At 44.4% G+C, this 12,321-nt stretch overlaps 1 protein-coding gene across 2 annotated transcripts in view; it reads right to left on the minus strand.

Annotated features, from left to right (window-relative positions):
* Window positions 1–12,321, minus strand: part of mprip (myosin phosphatase Rho interacting protein) — a 39,595-nt gene that overhangs the window by 8,677 nt on the left and 18,597 nt on the right. The window contains exons 8-16 of one of the 2 annotated variants that reach the window (XM_072374095.1): window positions 10,461–10,587; window positions 8,065–8,169; window positions 6,398–6,454; window positions 5,998–6,066; window positions 5,816–5,905; window positions 5,500–5,609; window positions 3,334–3,901; window positions 3,097–3,234; window positions 656–715 (exon numbers count right to left, since the gene is read on the minus strand). In XM_072374095.1, coding sequence (XP_072230196.1) covers window positions 656–715; window positions 3,097–3,234; window positions 3,334–3,901; window positions 5,500–5,609; window positions 5,816–5,905; window positions 5,998–6,066; window positions 6,398–6,454; window positions 8,065–8,169; window positions 10,461–10,587 — 1,324 coding nt within the window. The remainder of the gene's footprint in view (window positions 1–655; window positions 716–3,096; window positions 3,235–3,333; window positions 3,902–5,499; window positions 5,610–5,815; window positions 5,906–5,997; window positions 6,067–6,397; window positions 6,455–8,064; window positions 8,170–10,460; window positions 10,588–12,321) is intronic. The other variant, XM_072374096.1, reaches the window with a different exon arrangement.

A 12,321-nucleotide genomic window follows, 5' to 3' on the forward strand; every position in this document is an offset into this window, starting at 1 on the left:
CGGCCTCTGTCAGCTGATTCACTATCTCCTGACATCGTTGTTTCAATGCGCTGTTTTCGCCTGTTAAAAGCTCCACCCTCTGAGAGAACACTCCACTGCTCATATCATTCATCTCTGAATGGTTTTCAATTTTGGACAAGGGACCGTAGGGGCTGTCAAAACTTTGTTTCTGAACTCTCCCCATGATATCCTCCACGGTCAGAAGACGGGCTTCGTATTGTCGTATGCTCTCTCCTGCTCTGGCTAAACTCTTCTGAATCATTTCATTTTCTATCTCCTGTTGACACCTCCAACTTTCTAAGAGCTTCTGCAGCTCATGTTTGCCAGCACTCTCTTGATTTAAGCTACGGAATTTCAGAACTTTTCCCAACTCCTCCAGAGTCAGAGGTTGACCATTTATAAGGTCTTCCAGCTCTTGAATGGCCTCTGTGCTGTCCTGGAGCAAGAAACTAACTGCCTTTTGGACAGGTTCAGGGGGAGGGCCTTCCAGCGCCGGTGTTTTTTGGGGGTCAGAAAAGTTAGGCTCCGTGATGGGGAGGTGAGAAAGCGTGAGGCCAAGCTGTGCCTGCATACTGCGCTTTTTCAGTTCTTGCAGCTTCAGGAGCTCTTTGGTCTCCTGGTACTTCTTTGTTAAACTCTGTGCTTGAGAACTAACCAGTTCAGGCCTCTTCGTCTGGGGCGTCACATCAGCCTCCAGACCCAAAGGGTGCTCCAGCTTGGAAAAGGGGACCAGACAGTTGGTTAACACACAGCAGGGGAGACACAAAGCTTGCTAATAATTCTCAGCGTTAACTACAAATCACTTCCCACTATTTAACATTCTGAAAGTGTCATTACAACTAGCAATTCCCCATAATCCCAAATAAAACAAACAAAGATTTCAAACCTATTAAAAATTCCTTTTAGTTTAATTGTGTAAATTAAAAGCAAAGAAAAGAGATTAAATGTCCGGGGTTAGTTAATCACAACAAAGCATGCGCATTACATGGTTAAATGTTACTTCATGGGGTAAGTAATGCAATATTAGTTTCAGCTGGAAGATTTACTCAAGAATGGAAGGCATACCAGGTCTTATAAGATATTTCTGAAGGTTCTGGTCCAAACTCATGTCTACACCGGTGCAATTCCTCTCTGAGATTCTATTATCCAACTTAAGTCGGATTCTTCAAACATACTATCCCAACTCCCTCCACAATAAATGTTAGGTCAGTGAAATGATTGATTTCCAAGACAAAACGTAACACAGAAATGGCATAAAGCATACTCTGCGGTATACTGCGACAATGGCAGCGGTGCTTCAACCTAAAGATCCAGCTTCGCGCTGGCGAATCGATCCGTACATCGACACACAGCCACTGAAATGCATTCAACATGGTATATTTAGGTCAATGCTTAGTTATAGAAAAGCAATTGCAAACAGAATAACAAATGGATGGTCTCCACAGACATGAACAGAAGATGAGAAGAATCCGACGTGCATGCAAATAATTAGAATACATGACAAGAGGTTATAATTATCTGGTCAAACATGGAAAGAAATGCAGCTATTTTGCCAGCGACTACAAAGGATAATATCACTCCAACATGACGTCAACGCTGAACTCTTTTAAGGGCTCAGCCTGTCATTAAATGTGGGTAATGAAATGTGAACTGAAAATGGACATAAAGATAAGATAAGATGGAAAATGAAATGTTGAAATGACCATTTCTGTGGTTTTTTTCATCTGTTTTGAATGGCACGTGACAGTAAAGGTGCGGTCATCACACGATCAGGAGAATGTGTAAAACTGAAAAGGAAGGGAGGAAAAGTGAAGAGGACGAGACATGAGAAGAGTTTCTGTGCTTAACTGTCAACACTGAAAATCTTGTGCTGCAGGATGTCCTTTTTGGAAATGTGCGGTTTTTTTTCAAAGCATAAATGCAGAATCATAGAGAAAAGTTCTTTTCTGGACTTTTTTGACCAGAGGAGCAACAGTGAGAAATCCAGTCTGACAGAGACAGAAACTGTGGGCGTTTCTTTTCTAATTTCATTGCTCGTCTTTCATTTCTCTGTTGATTTATCATCCGGGTTTATCCGGGTTATTTTTGTAACAGTCTGTTACTTGGTGACAAACTGCAACAGTCCTGTGAAATTCACTCGTTAGCTAATGTCACCGAGTTGCTGACTGGTTCTCCTCAAACCAGGAACGGATTTCTCTCTGACGGATGAGAGTTCCCCTGATCCTCGGCTCATAATTCCAGGGCTGTGGTCTCTCAGGTGCACTTAGATTTCAGATCTCACCGCTGCTGCTGTTAAACTCATCCTGGATCTAAATCTTACTGTAGAACTTTTTTCAAACACCTTGTTCTTGCTACATGTTCCTACATTTGCACTTTAATGTGCACCAGCAGCATGATTATTCCTATTTATGCGTTTGCAGTTGGGGCCCTTCACAGTCACATGGTGTGACCCGGCTTTACCCAGTTTCATTTTCAAAGGAACCGAGCGGCTACTAAATGTTGACATGGAAAATCTGAATGTGCGCACACTTCCTTGTCCTCTGAGGAGAGAAACCAATCAAATCTAAGAGCACAGATTTCAAACCATAAGACGTGGATATTTCATCTGTCTGCAGGAATCCTCTCGATGCTACGCAGCCGACTACACCCACATTGAAATGAAACAGAGGAGAGTGGAGCCGTCCCATCAGAAAAACGCATTAGAGTGAAATAATCCTCTGCCAGTCACATTAGCAACTACAAAAGTACAGTTCTTTGGTCCGTACTCAATGTAGTACTGAAAAAACCACGAGCATGAGTTCAGATTCAGTACAGACATCTGACGCACAGAGAGAAAATTTACTAGTAGAAGCTGATGTAGAAACAGGATTTCACTGTTTATCACATGCAATGAACTCATGCAAAAGACACATGACCGGAGACTTTCTGTTGCTTCGATGTCAGTTTGTTTCATGTTTTATTACAATAACATAACATGCAAAGAGTGTTACAACATGAGATGGAAATTACTGCCCAGCTGAGAATGTATTCCTGAAAGTCACAGTAGAACTTCCCACTACAGCAGAATAAACTACAGCAAACCGAGTGAAAACTCACCGGAGAGATGTAACCGGAGGGGATGTCCTGCTCTCTCGCCACAGCCATCCTCAGCTGGAGCTCCAGCTCCTGCTTGTGCTTGTTTGAGTCGAGCAGCTGCTGGTGACAGCTCTCCAACTGAGCCTTCAGGTCCTCTATCTGCAGGAGTCAGAATGTTTGCGACCGTAAAAATCATCAGCTCTGTCAGACAGTTGAAGTTGTGCAGCTGGAACAACAACACGTACGAGGCAAACTTACCCCCAGCTTGTAACTCTCCAGCAGCTGCTCCAGCTCTACAGTCTCTCTGGGCTGCACAGACACGGTGGTGGGCAGAGGCACCCTCCTCTCCTCTCGGACGGGTGTCTTCTCCACCTGTCGCCAGTGTTCTTCGATCACCTCCTCCACCCTCTGCTGCCTCTCCAGCGATGTGGGGCTTAATGAGTCTGTGTGTGAGCCTCCCTCTGCACTCTCATAGTCTGTCCTTCCTCCATCCGTAACGGTGGTGTGCTCCGAACTCATACCGGTCTCATACCTCTTCCGCCTCTCCTCTCTTCTCCGGCTGCGCTCCAGCTCGCTCATGTCTGCCTGGAGGCTCTCGGCCTCCTGCGCCCGCTGCTGAGCCAGAGCCTGGGCTATAGGCCTGAACTCTGCCCAGTCAAAGGTCTTTGAGCGGCCTTCTCGTCTGCGCTCACGTGCTCTGCTCTTTATTGCGCCGGGAGCAGATTCTCTTTCTACAGATGAGGCCTCAGAGGACAGAGAGTCCTGAGTGACATCTGGTCTGACGAGACCCTCCAAAGGAGAGAAGGAGCCGTGATCTTCAGTCGAGCTGAAAGGCAGCGAACCAAAGTAAATGAAGGCCCTTTGATGCCTGACATGGAAGTCACCCAAAAACCCACTAACATCTTTGGCATCTCAGCCACAAATTTCATCCATCTCTGTTTGGACGGGATTAACACAAAGAATGAAATGTGTAACCACAGTAACCCTGAGCTGCTGTCCATAGACACATATGTAGCTCTGTGCAGTAGCAACCCTTCGTTTTTTTAACATTTTGCTTCCAAGAAAACAGAGGAAGCAACAATTCTCCAGGGTTTCTGAAGGTCTTCAAAGTTTTTCTTTGAAGATCGGCTGCTTTTTTAATAATTTTAGTCCAGTGTTTGTATCTGGCCTTTTTCAGAGGAATGTGCGATGTATTAACAGTGACGGCCAGTAAACGCGTTACTTCTAACGTTACTGTAATCCCATTACTTTTATCAAGTAAGGAGTCATAACAATGGCAAAAACAGTAATTAGGATACTGTTACTTTCAGGCTTCGTTACTGAACCGTGATTTTGTTTGTGAGGGTGTCTCGTGACCATCACGTATGAGTGGTGCGACGTCAGTGTGTGTGAAGACCAACAAGAGATAACATGGAGCACGGGAGAGAGCAGGACCATGCAGCGGTTAATGCTTAGAAGTACCAACATTACTTTGAGTTAAGATTCTGTAAAAAGTGACAAAATTCTACAGAAAAAACATTCCACCTCAAATCTGAGCAAGCACCTAGCAAGTCGGCACAGGAATGCCGATAAACTCCCTGCTCAGTGGGTTGAGAAACTTACTTTCTTGGAGAAGTAATCAGTAACTAATTGCTATTTCCAGGTAACTTGACCAACACTGTGTGTAATAATAATTCAAGCTTAAAAAGGCCCCAAACTCAAGGGATGAACCCGTGTTGTGTCGACACATAACCGACAACTCAGCCAAGAACCAGTTTTAAATATCTCTTCAGGCACTTCAAATTTTTTTAATGAATCTATGAAAAAGCTAACAGTCTGAAATGGTCTCTGTCAAGAAGTCATTCTTAAGAAAGGCAAACAGGGAGAGAAGGCTGAGCTATGCCAAATGACACAAGAAGTGGACTGAAAATCAGTGGCAGCAGGTCTTATGGAGGGATGAATCCTCCCCAGAGCCCGGACCTCAACATTATTGAAGCAGTGTGGGATCATCTGACAGAGAACGGAACAAAAGGCAGCCGACATCCAAAGAAGAGCTTTGGGATGTCCTTCAAGAAGCCTGGAGAACTATTCCTGAAGACTCCTTAAAGAAAAGACAGAAAGCCTGTCTCAGAGGGTTCAGGCTGTGTTGAAGAATAAAGGAGCTCAGACCAAATACTGACTTTCAAGCTGGTTATCTGTGCACATATTTCAATAAACGGCTGCACCTTTTTCCTGTTTTCCTGGAACATGCAAAGAGATGACGAGTGGCTCAAGACTTCTGCACAGTAATGTAGAGTCTCTAATTCTTTGAATTAAAAGGGTCACGTCCGGCTCCAAAATGTGGCTGATGTGAAGCCAGCACAGGGCCTGTTGGTCTCAGTTAGGTGTAAAAGTGTTTGGAAAGCTGCTGCTCAGAGCACTGATGTCATTTATGGAACCACTGACCTGGCCACATCGGGGGCAGTGGAGGGTCTGACGTTCTTCATGACCGCCTGGATCCAGTTCCTGCGTATGCCTGCTGTCATGGCCGACAGAGTGTGAACTCCTTCCTGGGTCTAAACATGAACAATGACCAGAAAAGTTAACACGTGAAAGGATATAAGACTATCATACAGATTTTTTTTACATATCTGAGTGTATGAGGAAGTGGAAGGAGGTTTCAGAGAAGAAGTATTTATTACAGGACTGTTGGGTACAATGTGTAAAGGCTTTCACTTCAGTGGAAAGTTCAAGGGGACGCGGGAGCATTAAAGCCTCTTACATGAATCTGAAAACCGTAATTGCGTTGAGCCTGGTATTCAGTTACACTGTAGCAGGTGGACAGGTCAATCTCCCCATCCAAGTCAGAGGCCTGAGGGAGAAAACCACAACATGTACGGCGTCACAAAGAGGCATTCAAAGAGACCCGGAAAAAAGATGACAGCGTGAGACGAATTAACTCACCTCCTCTGCAATCGAATCCTTGTAGTATCTCAGGCTGTGATCCGTCAACACGAACCAGTACTTCTTCCACTGCAAAAAGGACGGGGAGAAGTTTGGCTTCACGATGTCTAAACACGGAGCTGTGCAAAGCAGCGGTCACCTACTGAACACCCAGCAGTCAATAAAACCTGGACTTTCCCTCTGTGTACATCATATAAAGATGCCTTTCAAAGCTTTCCGGCTCCACCCTCGTCTTTTAAGTCCATTGAGGATGGAACATCAAAGTGTGACCACAGCCTAGTAAAGGCCATTCACTGCCACAGACACCCCAGAGTTCAGAAGCAGTTTGAACTTGTTTGACTCCATATTTTTGCTTTTAAAGAAACCTTCAGCTCTTTTTAACACATTCTTCTTTCAGTACCTGGCCTTGCTCGTCCAGCTTCACCATCCATCCTTTCTTGAAGTTAAGCAAATCCGGCTAAAAAGAAAAACAAAGGATACAGAGACACCAGTGAGCAAAAAACACAAGGGAACCGTTCCAGATGACTTCACATGCGAGTCCAAGCCAGATTTTTTTTTTTAGCAGCACATTGCGACAACTTACCTTCAGCTGAAGGGAAAACAAACACAACACAATATTTTCCCAGGAACAGCTGCTAAACGGCACAAAACATTAAAGAGCAGCAACAACATGCTCACTCAGTCAGCTGGTGGTAGAGGTTGACCCCACCAGTGGGATGGAGTGGCCCACTGAGCAGGGACAACTTCTGCCAGATGTGTTGCTGGGCTGAGAAACCCAAGTGCTCAACGCTGCCGTGGGAACAACACACACATCCACGTGAATGGTGACCACAGGAAGCGGTGGTAAGTTGTGAGTCTCTCACACACACACACACACACACACTGTACTTTTTCCAAGACATACAGTAACACGCACACAGAGCACAGAATGGGAGGACAGACCACACGCAATGAATGAGGAGTATAACCTGGAGAGGAGAGCGGCTGCACTGCCCCCTGCAGCATGGAGGTTTGGCCAACAACAACAACACCACCAAGGCCAAGGAAACATCAGAAATAACAGAAATAAATCATCCACTCGTATCAACGCTGGTTTTCATCACTCAAAGGAGACATGCTGATATGAGACTCGAGCTCACAATGCTGGCATATGTGAGTGCAGTCGCTGGGTGTGATGCTGCACCGAGACATTTCTCAACGTTTAATTCTGCCGTTACCTAAGCAGATCTCGCCTCTCAGCCCCAACAATAACCCACTCCGCCGAGGCCCTGGACCTGCTGCTGACCCTGAATCCTACAGCTTAGCAGAACAGGGGAGGCTTTGTCTGCGAGGCCACAGACACACACCGACCATCCAATATTCTAGCATCAAGTTTGAAATAATCAGAACAGATCTCAGCTTGTTCGTTTATCAGCCACTTGATCAAACAGCGTTCATTCTTAGCTCCTCATCTTTTAAAGGCTGTCTGGGAGCAGCATGGCTCAGCTTTGAGATGTTTGTGGTTAGGTTGTCAAAAATAAACTATAGCAAAATAATGCATTACATAACTACGAACAACGTGAAACGATCCGAAAGCACATTAAAGCGCTTCTCCAGCAGAGAGCCTCCTGCTGCTGTGACGTAACGTGTGAACAGCATCTGCCGAAAAGGACCGGATCAAATCGTCTGCACTTTCTCCTGAACATCTCCTGTGTTCGAATGTGACAACAGCCTGAGACCAATCACCCGAAACCGCAGTCTTTTCCAGCTTTATTACGGCAGCTGCTTCTCAGCCAAAGGGTCGCTGCACGCTACCTGCATCGCGTCAAACACAAAACAGGCGAGAGCGATGTGCAACGGCTGTGCAAAGCTCACTCTGAATGACTCGTTCCATGTCTCCTGTTGTGGAAATTGACAATTATTTGTATACATCATCCTGAATAGCAGTATAAGGCATGTAAATTCTACTGGCAGCATATTCAGTAACGTATATGAATGATTGTTTTCTCTTTGCTAAAGAATAAATAAATAAATAATATCATTAAGTGTAAATTCACATGTCAGAACAGAGCTCAGCAGAGCACTCACCGTCATGACCGACTCAGTCGTCCTGCGGTCCAAAGACTTGGCTCTCCTCAGAGGGGGCAGGGTGGAGGGAAAGTCCAGACCCCGATCCATGTCATGCCTTTGCTCCTGCAACACACACAAACATGCGTGCTTTTCTACATCGCTTATACATTGCGTCCTCATAACACTTGGAATGTTTTAGCAGCTCAGTACTTCTTCGTAGAAGTCGCGTTAATGAAGACGGGGGGAAAAGATTTTTCCCTGCTGGTTAATTACCGAGATACTCGCTATGCTAGCTGTTTCAGAAGGGACAAGACACCTGAAATACATGCGTCATGTCCCTTCCAGTTTACTCTGGTCATATTTGTGTTTTCCAGCTTCTCGTCCAAGGTGAAACCCCCCCACGGTTTGCTTCTGACCCAGTGCTGAAGGGTTAGTCGTTCATCATGTCAAAGCCAAGTTTGTGGCTTTTTTCCACTCGCCTGTCAACAAGATTAAACAAAAATGACTGAATGTGAAGTATTGGCAAAGAAACAAGCATTTCATTCAGGCTGTTTGTTATTAAACTTACTAAACCGAGCACTGGTCGTGTTAAACTTACTAAACCGAGCACTGGTCGTGTTAAACTTACTAAACCGAGCACTGGTAGTGTTAAACTTACTAAACCGAGCACTGGCAGTGTTAAACTTACTAAACCGAGCACTGGCAGTGTTAAACTTACTAAACCGAGCACTGGCAGTGTTAAACTTACTAAACCGAGCACTGGCAGTGTTAAACTTACTAAACCGAGCACTGGTCGTGTTAAACTTACTAAACCGAGCACTGGTAGTGTTAAACTTACTAAACCGAGCACTGGCAGTGTTAAACTTACTAAACCGAGCACTGGTCGTGTTAAACTTACTAAACCGAGCACTGGCAGTGTTAAACTTACTAAACCGAGCACTGGCAGTGTTAAACTTACTAAACCGAGCACTGGTAGTGTTAAACTTACTAAACCGAGCACTGGTCGTGTTAAACTTACTAAACCGAGCACTGGCAGTGTTAAACTTACTAAACCGAGCACTGGTAGTGTTAAACTTACTAAACCGAGCACTGGTCGTGTTAAACTTACTAAACCGAGCACTGGTAGTGTTAAACTTACTAAACCGAGCACTGGCAGTGTTAAACTTACTAAACCGAGCACTGGTAGTGTTAAACTTACTAAACCGAGCACTGGTAGTGTTAAACTTACTAAACCGAGCACTGGTAGTGTTAAACGTACTAAACCGAGCACTGGTAGTGTTAAACTTACTAAACCGAGCACTGGTCGTGTTAAACTTACTAAACCGAGCACTGGTAGTGTTAAACTTACTAAACCGAGCACTGGCAGTGTTAAACTTACTAAACCGAGCACTGGTAGTGTTAAACTTACTAAACCGAGCACTGGTAGTGTTAAACTTACTAAACCGAGCACTGGTAGTGTTAAACGTACTAAACCGAGCACTGGTAGTGTTAAACGTACTAAACCGAGCACTGGTAGTGGTAGAGAAAGCGCTGACGTAGCACTCGATCTTGTAATGTCATATTTGAAAGGGAAGCGACACAAAGACTCGACTTCCTGCTTGGGTCATCTGCTCTGTCCACCTTTACCCGGTTTCCATGTCCTTTATTTTTGACTGATACAGTGAAGAGGTGACAGAAGGTGGGAGACAACCCCCACAACGGCCAGCAACTGCACATTCTACCAGGTGAATTATAGAGGCGCACCCTGATGGAATCATAATAAGTGTCTTTAGTGACTACTCTGGTGACGGTGAGGCAACCGGAACACGACGCAGCCGTTCAAGGTGGGGTCACCACAAGATGGTGCGTGAATAAACGAGCTAGCTCTAATTCTATATGTAACTGTCTCAAAGTAACGGTAAGAAGAACAGAGCTCAGATATTTGCGTACAGTACGAAGCACACAAGCAGCCCTGGCATATTTTCAGTTGTGCATTGCCTGACAAAGGATCTAGAAACGGACTTTGTCCGCATTACTGGGCTGGGTCTCTGTGTTGCTCAAACAAGTCAGGTTTGAGCCTTTCTAACTAAGGGCAGGGGGCCGGGGTGGGAAAGGGAAGTGTAATCACCAGGGGAATCCCACCAAAGAATGGAAACTGGAAATGAATACAGCAAACTCTGCTGACCTCTGACCCAAAATCAAAACAAAGACAGGACAGAGAGAGAGGATGGAGGGAAGAGGGTGAAGGGAGAAGGAGGAAGAATGGGGAGATAGGGGGTGTTAAAAACCAGAAGGAAAAAAAGAGAGAACTTTGTTTCTGCCATGTGATAATGTTTAAGATCAGAATTCACAACTGTCACAGTATCTATTGTAAGCTGCTGCACAATGCTGGCACTGTTTGATCTGATGTGGGCACACAAACGCAGCCACGTTACCTCTCTGTGGAAGCGTCTGTGCTCACTGCGGCCCTGTCTGGCTCCGCTTCGCCCCGACTCCTCCACCTCCATTTTCTCCGGATTCTCCAGCTCCAAGGCCTCCAACTTCTCGATAACACCGGAGCGACTGCAAGCACAAACACACACGCGCGTTCTTCAGCGAAACAGCATACATTTGCACACCGACACCCATCTGAGAAGAACACGGCGAGACGGATGAATAGCGCTAAAGGAAAAAAATTCTCCAGCAGTCCGACAAACATCTGCCTCCGTTTAGAGCAGCTAATCAGTTCTGGGACCAGCTGGTTGTCACAGATAAGTGAGAAAGTATTCGTCTTTTTCTCAAAAGAGGCATTTAGGCAACGTCCCAAAAGTAGTCATTATTTCTAATGATTTTCTGAACTAATTCATTAATATCATAAGCAGTAATGTACTGATAAGTTTCGTGTCCATGCTCTACAAAGCTAACACACCGTTAGCCGAGTTAACTGAACACACCTCAGTGTTAGATCACTGTTATGTGTGAGGGTGTGCAGCGTTGTCCATTATGGTATCATATGTCATGATTAAAAAATAAATAAATAAATAAATAAATAAATTGATTGATTCTTATGAAGTACAATCAGCTATAGTTAATGATGTGCAGACAAAAAAAGGTAGCAGAACAGGTGCCGATGAGAAGTTTCCCGCCGTCTGCCACTTGGAAATCCAAAGGCATTTTTACCTTGGAGGATATGAGAAATCCATTTGATGGGACATCAGGAACTTTTGCTCAGCCTGAAGCTGCATACCACATCAATGACAAGGACTTCTTAAAATATGTACAGATAAGATACAGCTGAGCAAATACTTTGGAGAAGCCTCAGTTGTACCCAGACCAACAAATATTGAGAGCAAGTTTAAAACAATTGACAGACAAAAAAGCTAAATTGCATCAAAAGTATATAAATTATCAAATAACAGATCAGAAAATAATGGAAATTCAGTTCAAAGGAACCGGGCAGCTGATTTAGGTAGACCCTTAAAAACTGAAGAGTGGGATTATGTCTAAGAAATATCCAAATCAGTCAAGAACAGAATGATAAACGATCATTTTATTCACAGAGGATATTCTTCCCATGTTCGACGACACGATACGAGCACAACTGATTCAGATATTTGTTGGTGCTGCAAGCATGATGAGGGCAACGTTTATCGTATGGTTTGGTCATGCAGTAAAATAATCTTCAGGTGACATTGCTGCTTGTACTTTTCTTTGGGCTGCGGCCTGTCCAGAAGCAAATGCTTCTAACTGGACGTGTGGCGGATAAAAGACTGACTGCGATACACTGGAAGGATGCAGATCCACTGCAGGATGGACTGTGGCTGCAGACGTTCTTAGAAATGATTTCCATGGAAAGCGCTGCGTCTCAGCCATCAGACCTTTATAATGAGGAACAAAATTTGTGGAACACTATAATGCATATTATTCATAAAATCCCCAACATTTCCACAATCTTGACTCTGAGCCCTGTGGCATTGTACATTTGGCCAGGTTTCTATACCTTTGGCTCTAGATATGCATATTTAAAGCTACACGTGCATATTTTTTATTCAAATATCTGTTGAACTCACTCTCTGAACCAACATCTCACTCAATGCCACATCCTGTACATCCCTTTTCTTCTTTGCCATTTGATGTAATTAACTCACTGTGTGTTGTGTTAATACAGTTTCTGTCTCTTCGCTGCATGTAGTCACATGTTGGTACACAGTATACGATTGTCTTTGTCAGTTTGTTGAAAATTTAAACACAAAAAAGAAACATTTCCTGCCGACTGAAAGCACCTCGTAAGTACTACGGCCAAGATTTGGCTGTGTG

Source organism: Leuresthes tenuis, unplaced genomic scaffold (genome assembly GCF_036924035.1).
Source record: "Leuresthes tenuis unplaced genomic scaffold, fLeuTen1.0.hap1 SCAF_20, whole genome shotgun sequence".
Classification (NCBI taxonomy): Eukaryota; Metazoa; Chordata; class Actinopteri; order Atheriniformes; family Atherinopsidae; genus Leuresthes; species Leuresthes tenuis.